The 18,711-nt window shown below is 41.3% G+C and overlaps 1 protein-coding gene across 8 annotated transcripts in view; it reads right to left on the reverse strand.

The window, feature by feature from the left end:
• Positions 1–18,711, reverse strand: part of nek1 (NIMA-related kinase 1) — a 119,811-nt gene that overhangs the window by 8,457 nt on the left and 92,643 nt on the right. For 5 of the 8 annotated variants that reach the window (XM_052019748.1, XM_052019749.1, XM_052019752.1 and 2 more), the window contains 4 exons: positions 17,914–18,155; positions 6,657–6,731; positions 3,807–3,940; positions 318–450 (listed from right to left, as the gene is read on the reverse strand). In XM_052019748.1, the coding sequence (XP_051875708.1) occupies positions 318–450; positions 3,807–3,940; positions 6,657–6,731; positions 17,914–18,155 (584 nt within the window). The remainder of the gene's footprint in view (positions 1–317; positions 451–3,806; positions 3,941–6,656; positions 6,732–17,913; positions 18,156–18,711) is intronic. The other 3 variants (XM_052019754.1, XM_052019753.1, XM_052019750.1) reach the window with 1 other exon arrangement.

Raw genomic sequence — 18,711 nt, forward strand, 5'->3', positions numbered from 1 at the left:
AAAAAACCTTCCTCTGATATCTCCCTTGAACTTCCCACCCATTACTTTAAAGCCATACCCTCTTGTATTAAGCATTGGTGCCCTGGGAAAGAGGTGCTGGCTGTCCACTCTATTCCTCTCAATATTTTGTACACTTCTATCATGTCCCCTCTCATCCTCCTCCTCTCCAAAGAGTAAAGCCCTAGCTCCCTTAGTCTCTCTTCATAATGCATACTCTCTAAACCAGGCAGCAGTAAGTTTTACGAACTGCTCTCATCTCTACAAAGTTACAATTGAAAGTGACCTTCTTGGTAAAATAGAAACAAAGAGGGACTTGCCTTCTTGGTAGGCTCCATCTGCCATAACCAGGTGGAGGATTTTTGAATACAAGTGCTCAAACTGAGGACCCAGAATGACTTGGACTATAGGAGTGCCTATGTCAATGTTTTCATCTTCATCCTCATGGATTGCCTGGTGCAAAAAGACAAGATTTATTTGAATATTCCATCATACAACAGGTACAGAAATTTATTAAAGTACTTGTTATCGGTGGCAGGGTGAATACACACTTGCATAGGAGTGTTGTACATCAGTGGCTTCATTGGTTGAGGGGAAATGACACAAGCAGCAGGAAGATCCCATGCTGAATAACCAACAGATACAACAAAAACAATTTCCATTTTATATACTCATGAGCCAAAGGAACTTTGGAGTACCTTCAAAAGTGGAATTACAGATGCACAATAAATGCATTTCCCAGGAATGAATATTAAAAATAAAAATTCACTTCCCATGCTACTATAATTCTCACATTTTAAGGAAACAACTGATCAGCCTGTGATGTTGAGAGATGTTGGCCTTGTTAAGAGTATTTAAATCTGCAATTTAGAAATGTGAATTTTTAATGAATTTTACCAACTTCAATCAGAATTAAGGCATCTTGCCAATTGATGACTAAAATTCCCCCAAAATGTTTAACATCTGAAGGAAAATGATATATTTAATGTGCATTCTATACATATCAGACCATTTACAAAGGCACACATTTAAATCAGGGCCACATGGAACATATCGAAAGACATTTACACATGATGCTCATTAGCGAGTATAATTTTCAACAGACTAATGACAATACACATCAATTTGGGGAAACTAATAACAGTGTCATAAATTGGGACAGTATAGACTGCTCAGTTCTTCACGTCTGAGCTTTCACAAAGTAAATGTTAAAGTAAATAACTAATATACTGGTCAAATAATGGTATCAGGCTTGAGGGAGAAGCCATTTGTATTTGGAAGATATGCTGCTGGCAGTTTCTTCTCCTTTAACAGCTCTCAGTATGGTTGAGATGGCCTTATTTTTAAAGACAGATTTACTGTGCTTTTCTTCCAATGGGCATGCCACCAAAAAACAAGAATTCAAGTAATGCTTCCTGAATATGTAGTCTTCAAGTGCCTAGTACAAAATAGTGCTCATGGTGAATTGAACCAGAACCTTACAGGGCTCACCTGAGTAAAGAGACAGAATAATAGGCATGTGATCTGGTACAACAGTGACTCCCAATAATTAGACTTCAAACTGAGAAGCAATTTGAGTACCACATTTATCCAAGAAACTGTCTTTAAAACTTCACACAACCTATTTTCTATTTCCAGTTGATACTAGTTCCAGTTCAAAAAACATTTGGACAAGTACATGGAAAAGAAAGGTTTAGAAGGATAGGATTAGCATAGATAGGCATCTTGGTTGGGATGGACGAGTTGGGCTGAAGGGCCTGTTTCTGTGCTGTACAACTATGACTCTAAAAGGAGCTGAGATGAGTTTAAAATGATGGGGTACCATTTCATGGGTAGACAAACTTATGCTGACAACATAAGTACCAAAACATTTCCCTTTTGAATAACATACTGGCACAATAAAATACATTAATAATGATCAATGTATACATCTTGCATAAGTGAGCTTGTCTTGCTGAAGATTCAAAGCTTGAAACATCACATCCAATTCGTGTTTAAGCCTTGGGATTCTCCAAAACATTTCCTTTGGAGTTAATTCAAATCACAGCTCCTTCTACTTGAAAATTAACCAAATCAAGATGCATTGCACCCACAGCACCATTGCAAGAATTTAACATATCATTAAATGTCTCTCAAGTTGATCTTCAATGTCTTCATTTATCCCTTTGGAAACACAGGAGCAAGAACAGACCATTCAGCCATGAGGCTGCTCCAATTATCCAGCAGATTGAGTGATTTGCATCTTCACCTAACCCAAAAGGCCTTGACACAAAAAAATGTGGTAGCCTTTTTTTCCCTCTGTGGGGCGGAGGCAGTGGGTGCAGGGCGAGATAAAGAGTTCCAGGTTTTTACTATCTCACATGTCAAGAAACACTTCCTGACATCATCCCTTGAAAAAAAACACAATTGGCTGGAGGATGGGTCAGGCAGCATCTATGGGGGGGGGGGTTGGAGGAATCGTCAACGTTTTAGGCTGAGACCCTGCAGAGTGGGGAAGGGTTGCTGACAATAAAGAGGAGAGGGGAGGGGTGAGACAGGGGCTGGTAGGTGATAAGTGGACTGAGGAGGGGTGAAGGGTGATGGGCAGTTGGATCCAGGTGGGGGAGGGGAGAGGTAGAGTTGGGAAACAAGAAGTAAGTGGGTGATAGGTGGAAGCAGGCAAGGTATAAAAAGGGGCAGATGGAGCCATTGTGGGGAGGGGAGGATGATGGTGGAAATGGAGGCTAGAGGGCAAAAAGCAGTGACATAAAGGATACCAGTGCTGGAAACTGATAAGTAAGGAAGGTGGTAAGAGGAACCATTAATGGAGAGGTGAAGGGCAGATGAAACCAGATGGGGAAGTGTGTGGCTATTAGGTGAATGGAACCAGGAGGGGTAGGAGGACAAAAAAAAAGGGAGGACTAGAGATGGATAGGAAGGAGAACGCAAGAGAACGAGAAGGGGCAATGAAACAGCATGCAATCTGGAGCTCAGGATGGTCACTACGGACAGAGCAGACATGTTCTGCAAACCAGTTGCCTGGTCTGCGTTTGGTCTCACCAATGTAGTGGAGGCCACATCAGGAACACCGAACAAAGCAGACAAGGTTGGAGGAGGTGCATGCAAATCTTCATCAGTCTCTTGTGTCATCATCTCTTGTGATCCTAGTTCTGAGGTTAAAGTCCCTTCTTCTTCCCTCAGATTCTCTCATCAGAGATAAGCAGTCATCTCTATCCATCCAATCAAATTTATTTCACTTTAATTCCCTTAACCCTCCGTACAAGAAGGAATACACATCTAATCTGTGCACCACTTCCAAAATATTTAACCTTTTTAGGCCCAGTTTTAATTAATGAAAATCTAGGGTACGGCGAACAGATCAATTTATATTTGGCCATATCACGGTTGCAACATGGGAGAACCTAACATCAATCAATCTTTGCAGCCTGTAAAGGCAAATTTTATCAAGGAATCTGTACCTCAAATTCACCAGATCACTCAAGAAAATAAAATTTCACCCTAATGCCTTGGCTTCCCCTTCTGTTTGGGATCTAAAACCAAACTATGGAACAATAATACAATGTCTACCAGCATCACCTAACAAGTACGTGCCTTTCTCTTTCCCCTCCTCCTATCTCTGAACTTGGATCAGATTCTGACAGCCAGAAATTCTACACGAAAGACAGACAGTACAGACATTAAAAATGGACCTCGTGGAGATTAGCATTAATGGAATCATTTTTGTGCATGTTCAGTGGCCAAGAGCTACATCTTGGCTTCACTGGAGCCATGCCATTCCATATCTTAAGAAAATATAAAGAATTGACAACCTTGACTTTGTTGTAGGCTTCAATGAAGTTTTCAAAGCCCATTTCTTGCTCCAGAGTCATTCGCAGTTCTTCCAGTCTGCTGAAAACACTGTCAAACTCTGCACTTTCACCCGCAACATCTTCCTCACTGTCATCTGCACAAATTGCAAAAGCAGAAACCTTGAGGCAACAGTCACAAAACACAGCAAGTCAACCACCTGTATAAACACATTCAGATCAGTGTTCTTCCTGCAGCTTTAAAAGTAGCTTAATTACAGCAGACAGCTTAATTTCATGGGGATTATTTTACAAACCATTGCAAATTTCATTCATTAGTACTTTGCCCATTTATGCTGTCAGTAGGCATACAGCTGTTAATGTCACAGTACCTGCAGTAAAGGATGCGTTATATTGTAAACGAAAAGGGGAGAAAAGTGAATTGCCCAACATTTTGAAGTTATAAAATAGCTGGGAATCATTATACAATGACAAGTTAAGACTAGATTAGAGTTTGATAGCAAATGAAGCTCCAGGTAATGCCCGGTAGGTTATATTAGGGATGGACTGTTTCTTCTACAGTTTAGTACATGTGATTGTGTAATCCAGACAAATGACATTGAGCCTGAATAAACTGCTTCTATAATGGCCAACTTTTTTCAGCTGTTGAATAATTTAGTAATTTCTCTCTTTCACTTTGGGCAGCCTGAAATATCTGTTGGAGAAGGATATTCAATTTATTACTCAGAGTGAAAACTTAAATACATATCCCAAATAAAATAATTTGTTTTTGTTTTAAGATAACAGCATAAAGTGAAAAACAATATTGTAAGAAAGAGTACTTCAATCCAAAAGTAAACTTTGCTGATAGCTATTGTGTATGAACTCCACAATAAAAGGCCCCTGTCCACAAAACCTATTCTCCTCACTAAAATCTCCACTCTATAAAATCCTTATTCCTAACCATTTAATCTTCTCTAGGAAGATTTCCTTCCTCTATCCTGAAGTTATATGAAACAAGTCTGACCCCAGCAATTCATGTTACAGAAAAATGTTGCACACAGTATTCATTCAGTTCTATCTCCATCACTGTTGTAACCTTCACTCCTGTTGTTAATCAGCTGTATAAACACATTCCTGTATTGGCGCTCATGAGAACGGTGCACTTCAACAAAAAAATCTATTTTATGGATTTATTGATCTCTGGAAGGAGAAAAAAAAAATCATTCTAACCTTGCTTGTAGTTTATGGATCGCACATGTTTAGTTCTGTGCTCGTAACTGGTTTGAGTTATCTGCATGTGGCAATACCTGGAGTGCAGAATTTTGGTCACTGTATTGTAGAGGTGACATCACAGTGCCTTGAGAGAGTCGGCCTTTGAGATGTAAAGGAAGTCTACGTGAATTGGGAAAATATGCACCATAAAATAAAGCTGGGATAAATCTTACTTATATATTCAAAATCTTAAAAGCATTAAAAATGTTGCGTCTGGTCTTGAGCTGGTAAGAGCGATGAACTAGTAACCTGGAAAGGCAGAATTATATGCAAGGAATTGAATAGATATTTGGCAGATAACAGAAATGAAAGTCATACAGTGTCTGCAATCTATGGCTCTTTACCTTTTGGGCACACGATCGTTCCTCCCCATTTTTATGCCTCTCGGAGGGACCCTCAAGGAGGAACTCCAGATTTTGTGCAATCCTAAAATGATTAATCATAAACTTGCTTGCTTCTCTCTGGACCCTATTCAAAATGTTTTCAATGATACACACTTTGCTAGTTTCACACGTTGTAATTCAATATTTGACTGGATGTCTTTGCAGGGTATCAAAAGCAGGATTAGAATCATTTGGAGGCCTGAGTAGGGAAGGATATTAACTAATCAGTTGGGGCTTTAGAGTGACCCAACAGCTTTCATTGCCATTTATGTGGTATAAGATACAACTTGCCACAGGAGGACGCACTTTGAGCTTTATCCAAGGCCTCCCATTTGGCACCAACATACTCCACTTGATTTTCTCTAGCTCCAAAGTACTTCCCTCCAGAGTCTTACACTGTTATATTGACCTTGGCTGGTATATTAAACAGAACTGTACAATGATCAGCAGTGGAAACAAACCCCCACCCCAACCTGCCTCAAGCATTCATCCAAATTACTTTCATATGAGGTTTAAACAGAGGCTCCCTTTCCCTCATCAGATCACACCATTCCAGCAACAGCAGGTAACTTCCGCTCTGTGCTGGCCAGTCATTCTCCCAGAGAGAAAAAAAAATCAGAATAATGTAAAAAAAATAATAATTTAGTCCTTTTGTTGCTGTGAAAATTGGCTGGCACATTCACCAACAAAAAAATAGCAATGGCACTCCAAAGCAGTAGTTCCTATATAAAAAGAAAGACATTTTAGGACATGCTGAAGAATAAACAAAATTCTTCATTACATCAAAGGACTAATAAATAGTAAAATACGAGGAAGTTCTCAACAGGTCATGCACCATCTGTGGAGAGAGAAAAACTGTTAACGTTTCAGATTAAATGACCTTTTATGAGAACACAGAACGTACTACAGACGATACAGCATCTACCCCAGTTGACCATGTCACTTGTTTAGAAGTGGTGACTGATAACTGAGAAGAAGCTCTTACACCTGTATCACTCCCTTCCATTGTCCCTCCTCTGCAGGCTTCACTTCTGGGAGCTCCGTGCAGTAAAGTTCTTTCTAGCTATTCACAAGATGGTAGAAACCAGCAACCAATGTTATTTTTGTTAACCTCGTCACTGTTATATAATCTACATCTCCCTCTTCTGCAGATATTGCACCTTCATTCTCATACCTGTTGTCTCTGTCCATCACGTTAATACTCTAACTAACTTACCAGCTCTATCTTTACGAAACATGTTATACCAGCTTAGCTTCAATTCTTCTCCATCTTCTGCTTGTAGCCATTCCTCTGTAAGTCAACAATGTCAATATTTTCACTAGCTACATGTGTTTCTAATTCTAAAGATTTATTCTAAAATGTGTTACGATGATCATTTCACTCTAATGTTCAGTACCTTTCTAGACAGAAACAAGAGCGCTAAGAGACTGCTCCACTCTGAAATTCTTTGTATTTAGTCCCTTTCTGGACCTAATGAACATTAAAGTTGCTGATCAATAAAGTGGGTGGAAAGTAGGGTTCTTTTAAACACTCATGAGATGATGGTATCACTGGCAAGGTCTACATTTATAACCCACATCTAACTGCCCTTGATCAGTGTGGACATATCAGAGGGCAGATTAGTCTCCACAATATTAGTGTGGGTCTAGAATCACAGATGGGCCAGAGTAGCTTCACATTAATTCCCTTCTCAAAATGACATTACTGCTAAATGTTACTTCATTAAATGTGGAATAAAATTCTCTTGTTTAACTTCTCCAGCTGCCACAGTGGGATTTGAACTTGAGTCTCCAAATAATCAGTCCAGTTCTCTGGACTACTAGACCAGTAGCGGTACAAGTACCAGCACATCAACAAGCTTAGTTACTGTAGGAAGTCTTATGATGATGATTAATTTCAATGTCTGCCAACTTAGTTTGGTTCAGCCAAATATCCCAGCCACTCGATAACTCGTTCATGCTTCACCCGCACCATTCCATACTGGTCAGGATTAGGAGCTTTGAGTCTGTGATAGCACAGGAAATGTATACAGAAGGGAGAGGGAAACAACTGCAAGGATAATGAGACCTGGCACAATTTGCTTCGAATTTACCCACCATATTTTTGTTTTACTTTGACAAGAGACTCAGTTGCGTTAAATCCCATTTGACATCACAATTCCATACCATCTCCCTCAACTCTACCATTACAGAATCACATTTTACTACATGCTCTCCTTTTCTGAAGATTATCACTTTACTGTACAGACAGAACTTGGTTTCTACACTCTTATCTTACCTGCTGAGACATTGTGGTGACATCATAAAAGAACTCAAGCTTGATAATTGGTGATTCAGCTCAAATCACTAATAGAATTTTAGTCCGACAATGTCTCTCTTACATCCTAGGTCAAGGGCATCAGTACTGAATGTAGCAACTGATTTGTAGGTGTCATGCAGGCAAGCATGACATTGAATCAGAGTCAAGCAATTTAAAAGACTATGGATTCAACATCACACTAGCCTGTATCAAACCAAACTGTTCAGTACCAAACTGAACAGCAAAAACAAGTGCTGGATAAAGAAAATTATAAAAATGCTGGAAATACTCAGCAGATCAGGGAGCATCTGTAGGCAGAGAGAAAATAAATTACAGGTCATGTGACTGGCCTGACTCATTAACTATTTCTTTGTTTGATCTGTTAAGTGTTTCCAACACTTTTTTTTATGGCTGTACCAAACGGTAGGTTAAATTAACAATGTCTGATACCTCAATGAAATGAGCTCAATTCAAGATTCTGCCAACAACTGACAGCCAGCCTGCCTGAGTGACTAACTGTACCTGCAAGATCAACATGTTCCTGAGGCTTAAGTGCTTCGATTCTAAATAGTTATAGTTTACTGGTGAGGTGGTCTTGGAAAGAAACATGGTTTCAAGTGGTTGAAGACCAACAAAAGGGAACCTGAACCTCAACTCTGATTTGATGGGATGTCCATCTCCCCTGGTGTTCCCTTAATCATGGAACACCTTGAACTTGGAAGCTGCTGATTGAAAATTATTCTGCAGCTCCAAAAGATTGACCATTCTATGAAAAAAATTCCATAGCATTGTCTAAATCAACACACATGCCATTTTACAAAGAGAAAGAGAGGCAACTTTAAGATTACTTAAGATACTGCCTATCCCCATGAGAGATTAAGCCAGCATCATAAGACAGCTATTACCAAGTCACAAGATCCAAATCTATGATATTTAGGAAGGAATGGAAACTAGGGAAAGATGTTTAAGTGACTCCTAATTAATGATAGTCTTAGATCAGAGAGGGATGAACCAAGTTCACAAAAGCAGAATGCAGATGCAACTTGGATGGAGACAAGAAATAACTAAAGCAAGAAATCACTTAGTCATAGAGTCATACAGAATCGAAAGAGGCCCTTCAGCCCAACTGGTCCATGCCGATAAAGGTGTTCATCTAAACTGGTCTCATCTGTGCACGTTGGGTCCATATTCCTCTCAACCTTTCCAATCCATGTACCTGTCAAGTGCCTTTTAAATGTACCTGCCTCAACCACTTCCTCTGGCAACTCATTCCATATACTGACCACCCTCTGGGTGAAAATGTTGCCCCCTAAGGTTCCTATTAAATCTTTCCCCTCTCACCTTAAACCTCTGCCCTCTAGTTCTTGATTCCCCAACCCTGGAAAAAAGACTGTGTGTGTTCACCCCATCTATGCCCCTCATGATTTTATACACCTCTGTAAGAACGCCTTCATTCTCCTACACTCCAATGAATTAAGTTCCAACCTGTTCAACCTCTCTCCATAACCCAGTCCCTTGAGTCCCGGCAACATCTTTGTAAATTTCCTGTACATTCTTTCCAGCTTAATGGCATCTTTCCGATAGAGTCTTTCCTAACTTGTGGGAATGGTGCATGAGCCTCTTAACAGCAACCAGACACAAGTACCAGTACAAAGAAAAAAAAAGTATGGCAATAATCACAGGTGATTTTAATTTACTTATAGACTGGAAAAATGAGATGACCAAAGCTAGCCAAGATAGGCATTTTTCAGATAATTGCTTTAGGACAGAATGTTCTGAATCAACAAGAGGACAGGCAGTACTAGATCCGGTACTGTGCAATGAGATAGGATTAATGGCTGACATAGTTAAGGCACCTCTAAGAAGCAATGATCATAACATGATTGTACTTTACCATCAATTTGATGAAGAAGAGGCAATTAATACTTGTAACTTAATTGAACAATCAGTGCATGAAAGCAGAGCTAGTGAAAGTGAACTGGCAAATTAACTTAAGGCATCAGTCAGTCAAAATGCAGTGGCAGACAGTTGAAGGGTTTTTCAGAAGACATGGGATACATCTAACCAGAAAGAAAAATTCCAAGAGGAATTTTTGTGGTCAACTAGAAAAGATTAAAGTAACTTCAGACTTAAAGAAAAAGTATAGAGTTGTGCAAAGACAAGTAGCTGAGCAGAAGATTTGAAAAATACAAAAAATAAAGAATGACTAAAAGATAAACAGGGAATTAAAAATTAAAGCACAAGGTAAAACTAGCTACAAATGTTAAAAAATAGTAAGAACATAAAAAAAAGAATTAACATTATGAGCATTAGTCCTAAAGAATGTGAGTTGAGGTAATAAATAATAAAAGACAAGGAGACAGCAAATGAATTAAACATGGATTATCCACTGGTCTCCACCATAAAGGATAAGCAACATGCAAGAAATAGCTGTAAATAGGGAATTGTGAGAAAGAAATTTAGAAAATGTTCAACCATCACGGAAGCTGTACTCAGCAAACTGTTGGTGCTGTATGTATTTTCCAGTAAAACTATGTTAGTCTGGCATCCTCAGGATTTTGGTGCTGGCAGACTTTCTGGACATCCTGTAGATTAGCTCCACTCCAGTGGGAACCTTGTTGGAGGCAAAGTGCTGAACAACAACAAAAAAAAAGAGAAAAGTGGTGAGGTGATATAGCACCCTTGCTTGACACCAGTCTGCATTGAGTTTGAATCTGTTGAGGATGCAATTGTTAAGATCATGGCTTGTATGCCATCAAATCCCTGATGACAGAAAGAGCTGCAAACAGCCAAATGTCAGAAGGGTGACCATCTATCCCTCTTGATTGATGGAGTTAAAGGTTTTAATGAGGTCAAAAGAGGTCATTTCTAATGCTTTTGTCATGGAGTTGACACCTGGTAGAGATCAGGTCCACTGTGCCTCTTGATGGATGAAATCCATTTTGTAATTTGGAGAGCTGCTCTCTGGCCACTAGGAGGTGGTAGTTGAGGTGGTCCTTTGTAATCATGTTTCCAGGGAAACCTCTGCCTTTACTGAAAACAAATGTGTTTCCTTTCTTGAAGATTTCAAGGTTATGGCATTTCTGAGACTTTCGAGATGTCCTCTTGTTACCAGACATAGCTGATGAGGTTGTCAATTTGTGATTGAATTTGTTTTGTGCCAGGTTTTAGAAATTCATCAGGGACAAGGCAACACCCTAACTTCCGATACACAATATCCCAAACCTAATTACCACAATGATTGCAAAATGCTTGCTCATCCACAATTTTACCAAGGAGTTGAATTTCCCACACTGCAGGAACTATCAACATTTGGCTGGTGTTTTGTTAGCCAACATCAGTTATAGAAGATGGTTAAAATGTACTATTAAGGAAGTGTACTTGGAAAATGATGCCATTTGGCAATTTAGTTTTTTCTTGAGGTTGTAACTACCAGAATAGGTAATGGGAACCAATGGATATTGTTTACTTGTACTTTTGGGAAGCCTTCAATGAAGAGTAACACAAGATTATTAAACACAATATTAGAGCCCACAGTATTGGGGGTAACAGACTAGTATGGATTGAGGATTAGTAAATGGACAGGCAACAGTGTGGAAATAAACTCATCATTTTCACGTTGGGAGGCTGGGCAGGGATAGCCACAGGGATTGATGCTGGGATGCAAAATGTTCACAATCCATATTTGTGACTTGAATAAGGGGAAATCACGTATAATATATCCAAATTTGCTGATGATTTTAAGCACGGTGCCAATGTGGGCCATGAGAAAAATGTAGAAAAGTGTTGAAGGGGATATAGACAGGTTAAGTACATGGCCAAAGACACACCATCAGGGAGGAGATACAGGAGCCTGAAGACCCACACTCAGTGTTTCAGAAACAGCTTCTTTCCCTCCGCCATCAGATTTCTGAATGATCCACGAACCCAAGAACACTACCTCGTTATTCCTCTTTTGCACTGTTTATTTATTTTTGTAACTTACAGTAATTTTTGTCTTTGTGTCTTGCACTGTACTGCTACCACAAAACAAATTTCACAACATGTCAGCAATAATAAGGCTGATTCTGAAGATGATATATAATGCAGGAAATTGTGAGGTTAACTGATAGACTTATTACAATGAAGGAAGAGGCCCCTTGGTCCATTAGGATCCACGAAGACTTCCAACAAAGTAATCTGATCAATCCCATTTCCCTTCTTGTTTTCCTGAAGTACTGCAACTTTCTCTCGCATAAATCAGCTGGAGGATTGCAGGCAAGTAGCAGGTGATATTTAGTGTGGAGAAGTTTCTGGTGACGAATTTTGGTAGGAAGAACGAGGAGAGCCAAAATAAAGGATTTTGTTTTGAAAGGTGTTCAAGATCAGAGGGATTATAGGGAACTGTAGGGCAGGTTGAGAAAGCAGTTAAAATTATGTATGTAAAATCACACTGAATCTCTATAAAACACTAGAGACACAAGAAACTGCAGATGTTGGAATTTGGAGTTAAAAAAAACTAGCTGCTGGAGGAACTCAGCAGGTCAGGCAGCATCTTGAGGGAAATGGACAGTCGACGTTTTATAGACAATAGGAGCAGAAGTAGACCATTCGGCCCTTTGAGTCTGCACCGCCATTTTGAGATCATGGCTGATCCTCAACAATCAATATCCTGTTCCTGCCTTGTCCCCATATCCCTTGATTCCCCTATCTATAAGAAACCTATCTAGCTCCTTCCTGAAAGTGCCCAGAGAATTGGCCTCTGCTGCCCTCTGAGGCAGTGCATTCCACAAATTCACAACCCTCTGGGAGAAGAAGTTTTTCCTCACCTCTGTCCTAAATGGCTTAGCCCTTATTCTTAAATCATGCCCCCTGGTCCTGGACTTCCCCAACATCTGGAACATATTTCCTGTCTCTATCCTGTCCAATCCCTTAATAATCCTGCAGGTTTCAATCAGATCCCCTCTCAATCTTCTCAATTCCAGCGTGTACAATCCCAGTCTCTCCCTCTCAACATAAGACAGTCCCGACATCCCCGGAATTAACCTCGTAAACCTACGCTGCACGCCCTCTATAGCCAGGATATCCTTCCTTAACCCTGGAGACCAAAACTGTACACAATACTCCAGGAGTGGTCTCACCAGGGCCCTGTACAAATGCAAAAGAATCTCTTTGCTTTTGTACTCAATTCCCCTTGTAATACAGGCCAACATTCCATTAGCCTTCATCACTGCCTGCTGCACTTGCTCATTCACTTTCAGTGACTGATAAACAAGGACTCCTAGATCCCTTTGTATTTCCCCCTTACCTAACCCCACACCATTCAGATAATAATCCGCCTTCCTGTTCCTGCTCCCAAAGTGGAGAACCTCACACTTATCCACATTAAACTTCATCTGCCAAGTATCTGCCCACTTACCCAACCTATCCAAATCACCTTGAATTCTCCTAACTTCCTCTTCACATGTCGCACTGCCACCCAACTTTGTATCATCAGCAAACTTGCTAATGTTATTCACAATGCCTTCATCTAAATCATCAACATAGATCGTAAACAGCTGTGGTCCCAGCACCGAGCCCTGTGGCACCCCACTAGTCACGGCCTGCCATTCTGAGAAACATCCATTCACCCCTACCCTTTGTTTCCTATCCGCCAACCAGTTTTCTATCCATGTTAATACCCGCCCCCCAATTCCATGAGCCCTAATTTTACCCACCAATCTCCTGTGAGGCACTTTATCAAATGCCTTCTGAAAGTCGAGGTATACAACATCCACTGAATCTCCCTCGTCTATTTTCCTGGTTACACCCTCAAAAAACTCCAGTAGATTAGTCAAGCATGATTTGCCCTTGGTAAATCCATGTTGACTCGACCCAATCCTATCATTGCTATCCAAATATGCCGTTATTTCATCCTTAATAATGGACTCTAGCATCTTCCCCACCACAGATGTTAGGCTAACTGGACGATAGTTCCCCGTTTTCTCCCTCCCTCCTTTCTTAAAAAATGGGATAACATTAGCCATTCTCCAATCCTCAGGAACTGACCCCGAGTCTAAGGAACATCAGAAAATGATCACCAATGCATCCACAATTTCTAGAGCCACCTCCTTTAGTACCCTGGGATGCAGACCATCTGGACCTGGGGATTTGTCAGTCTTCAGCCCCATTAGTCTACTCATCACCATTTCTTTCCCCATGTCAATCCACTTCAGTTCCTCTGTCACCCTCTGCCTTTTGTCCATCCTTACCTCTGGGAGATTTCTTACGTCTTCCCCCGTGAAGACAGATCCAAAGTACTTATTAAATTCGACTGCCATCTTCCTGTTTCCCGTAATAATTTCACCCGATTCGGTCTTCAAGGGCCCAACATTGTTCCTAACTAACTTCTTTCCCTTCACATACCTAAAAAAGCTTTTGCTATCCTTCTTAATATTCCTGGCTAGCTTGCCTTCGTACCTCATTTTTTCTTCCCGAATTACCTTTTTAGTTAAATTCTGCTGCACCTTAAAAATTTCCCAATCTTCTATCTTCCCACTCAGCTTGGCTCTGCCATACTTCTTCCTTTTTAAACACAATGCTATTTCTGACTTCCTTTGTCAGCCACGGTGGCCCCTTTCCCCTCCGAGTCTTTCCTTCTCTGGGGAATAAACTGATCCTGCACCTTGTGCATTATTCCCAAGAATACCTGCCATTGCTGTTCCACTGACAATTCTGCTAGGATGCCCGCCCAGTCAACTTTAGCCAGCTCCTCCCTCATGGCTCCATAGTCTCCTTTGTTCAACTGCAAAATTGACCCTTCTGATTTGCCCTTTTCCCTCTCCAATTGCAGATAAAAACATCATGTTATGGTCACTACCTCCCAATGGCTCCTTTACTTCGAGTTCTCTTATCAAATCCTGCTCATTACACAGCACTAAATCCAGAATAGCCCTCTCCCTGGTCGGCTCTCGTACCAGCTGCTCCAAGAATGCATCCCGGAGGCACTCTATAAACTCCCTTTCCTGGGGTCCAGTACCAGCCTGATTTTCCCAGTCAACTTGCATAATGAAATCCCCCATAACTACTGTGACATTACCCTTGCCACATGCCAACATTAACTCACCATTCAGCTTGCACTCAATATCCATGCCACCGTTCGGAGGCCTGTAGATAACACCCATTAGGGTCTTTTTGCCCTTACAGTTCCTCAGTTCTATCCGCACTGACTCTACTTCTCCTGATTCAATGTCCCCCCTCGCAAGGGACTGAATCTCATTCCTCACCAACAGGGCCACCCCACCCCCTCTGCCCACCTTCCTGTCCTTACGATAGCATGTATACCCTTGAAAATTCATTTCCCAGGTCAGAGTCGAGACCCTTCATCTGGACTGAGAGGGGAGATTGCTAGTATAAAGAGGTGAGGAGGAGGGGTGGGGCAAGAACTAGCAAATGATGGGTAGATCCAGATGATGAGAGGTTGATTGGCAGATAGGGGAGGGAAGGGTGGAGGTAGCGATAGAGGTTGGAAGGTGATAGGTGAAAGGCTTGCAGATTGTGAAATCTGGTAAGAAAGGAAGGTGAAGAGGAACCAAGGGAAGTATGGTGGGCAGAAGGGAACCATTGGGGGGAGTGTGTGGGCAAGGGGCAGATGGAGTAGGTGGGGGAGGGGGAAAACTGGGCGACAGGGAGGTTTGGAAAGAAAGGCGTACGTGAGAGGATCTGGGTAGATGAGAAGAAGGAGAGAAAGGGACAGAGGGGGAGCAGGTTACCTGAAAATGGAAAGTTCAACGTTCATGCCATTGGGTTTAAGACTGCCCAGGTGGAATACGAGGTGCTGTTCTTCTAGTTTGCATTTGGCCTCACCCTTGCAGTGGAGGAGGCAGAGGACAGACTGGTTAATGAAAAGGAAGGGGAATTGAAATGACTTGGAACTGGGAGCTGCAAATGGCCATTGCAGACAGAACTCAGCTCAGCCTCAACTGGAGTACTGTGATCAATTCTGGTCACTTTATTATAGGAAGGATGTCCAGAAAAGATATATGAAAATAGTTACTGGGATGAGAAACTATAGTTACAAGCATGGATTAGAGGATCTAGGAGAAGAGGAGGCTAAGGGATGATCTGATACGCAAATAAAATGGTGAAGAGTCTAGACAAAGTGGATAGTGGGAGGCTGTTTCCATTGGTGGATGGATTGAGGATTTGTGATCAAGGGGAAAGAATTAAGAAAGACATGAGTGAAGTCTCCTTTACACAATCTGGAATGCATTGCCTGCAGATGTGATGGAGGAGGGGACTTGGATAAATGCATGGTAAAGAAAAATTTGCATACTAAAATGGGGCCAGGAATTGGAACCAGCAAATTGCTCCAGTAGAGCACTGGCATGATTATGGGCCTAACGATTTCCTTCTCTCTGGACCCATCCGCGATCAAATTTGTTTTGAAGCTTTGTTCAATACTCTGACATTCAAATGTCAGCCATTAAAGTAAATCAAAGTCTTCAATGAAAGTGCTTAGATTAAAAAAAATTCTCATGCTACAACTGCAAAGATGTGCTCAACAATAAGCAACAAGATCCAAGATGATTGACTGCTGCTCTGTGACAAGCACTGTACACTATTGAGACTGCAGATGCTGGAATCTGGAGCAACACTCTCTGCTGGAAAAACTCAGTGAGTTGAGTAGCATCTGTGGGGAGGGGGGGGGGGTGCGGGCGGGTGGTAGGGTGGGGATGATTTGTCAACATTTCCGGTCAAAAGCCTGCAGCGGGACTGATTGATCCAGTGAGTTCCTCCAGCAGATTGCTTGTTACTATATAGTATTATATTAAATGATCTGTCTATAATACATCAAATTTGCATGAAGATCGTCATAGGAAGATGCGACGCAATGCAAATCTTTTACAAGTACCACAATTTTCTATCCAAAAACTACAAAGTCACACAGTCCAAATATGATGGAAATGTCCCTTTACAATGATGATAAACAGTCAGAGTCATACAGCACAGAAAACAGGCCCTTCGGCCCAACTGATCCATGCCGAACAAGATTCCCATCTAAGGTAATCTCATTTACCCACATTTGGCCCATATCCCTCCAAAATTTTTCTATCCACGTACCTGTCCATGTACCTTTTAAATGTTGTTAACATACTTGCCTCAACCACTTCCTCTGGCAGCTCGTTCCATATACTGACCACCCTCTGGGGTGAAAAAGTTGCCCCTCAGATTCCTACTAGACCTCTCACCTTAAACCTATGCCCTCTAGTTCTTGATTCCCCAACCCTGGAAAAAACACGGTGTGCATTCACGCTACCTATGCCCCTCATGATTTCATACACCACCTAATAAGATCACCCCTCATTCTTCTATATTCCAATGAAAAAAGTCCCAACCTGCTCAACCTCTCTCCATAACTCAGTCCCAGCAACATCCCCATAAATTTCCTCTGCATTCTTTTCAGATTAATGCAATTTTCCGATAGCAGGGAGACCAAAACTGAACACAAATGCGGCCTCACCAACATCTTGTACAACTGCAACATAACGTCCCAGCTTCTGTACTCAGTGCCCTGACTGATGACGTTCAGTGTGCCAAACACCGTCTTCACCACCTTGTCTACATGTGACTTCACTTTCAGGAAGCCATCAAGTACTCCAAGGTCCCTCTGTTCTACAACATTCCCCAGGGCCCTACTGCTCACTGTGAAAGTCCTACCCTCATTTGTCTTCCCAAAATGCAGCACCTCGCGTCCGAATTAAGCTCCATTTGCCAATCCTCAGCCCACCCACCCACCCAGCTGATCAAGATCCCTCTGTAAATCCTGATAACCATCGTCACTGTCAGCGACACCACCTACTTTAGTGTCATCTACAAACTTACTAACCATGCCTTGTACATTTTCATCCAAATCATTTACATAGATGACAAATAGCGATAGGCCTAGCACTGAGCCCTGAGGAACACCACTAGTCACAGGTCTCCTATCCAAGAAACAAACTTCCACCATCACGTTCTGCTTCAGTCAATTGACATAAGAAATACTTGCCTTAAAGCAAATGAATGATCTTCGCCACTATCTTGAAAGTATTGTACAAAACATGGTGAAAATCAAAGCATTCAGTTAAATAACATTCATTTAACTATAGCATTAGACATTGTATTTACCAGTCGCATGTAATGATATAATCTAAAAGAACATAGCAAAAATAACCTGAATGCCATTCTTCATGAATTGCGCTTTGGTCACTGCTACTTGCTGGATTTTCATCTTCTTCCCCCTCTGCTCCATTCACTGAGCACTCCACGTTATAAACGCTTTCCTCAGGAGGACTTGAATTGGAAACCACTTCCTCTTCCTCTTCACTGAACTCTTCACTGGGCTGCTCATGTAACAGACGCTCCATAGATGCCTGAAGCTCCTGCAAATCGTCCGCATCGGCCTCTCCAAACATACTGCAAGACACAAATAAGTATGATCACAATCCAATAGTTAACCTCAGGATCAGGATAGAAAATCATCTCTGACTGCATGGTCCCTGCCCAGACGTAGTTTTCTAATGAAGTTTGACACAGTTTGGGCTACAGCACCTCAGCTTTTAATTGTGCATTTTATAATCTTCCAACCTCAACATAGGATGCTAAGCAGCCTAATACCAAACTCCCATTATTTCCTGAGACCAGATGCTTACAGAGATTACATTATTATTTATGCCCCCTCTGAACCCCCAATTGCTGCTTAGTTTGTCCGATTATTATCCTGTTCGCACCATTGCCCTTTTGTTACTTCATCAGTCCCTCCTTCCACACCTCTCCTACTGTTCATTTAATTTCTTTCCCCTAATTCTGCACTTGCTTAAAAGATGTGAACACTTTACTTATTGGTTATTGAAAGGTTTAGGGAGGAGTACCAGAGTTCGAAGCCTTAGTTGTTGATGGTACAGCTGCCTAAGGCAATCCTACAAAATTTGGGGTCAATCACAAGGCTTGGACTGGAGGACAGACTACATGA

This window comes from Pristis pectinata, chromosome 7 (assembly GCF_009764475.1).
Source record: "Pristis pectinata isolate sPriPec2 chromosome 7, sPriPec2.1.pri, whole genome shotgun sequence".
NCBI lineage: Eukaryota > Metazoa > Chordata > Chondrichthyes > Rhinopristiformes > Pristidae > Pristis > Pristis pectinata.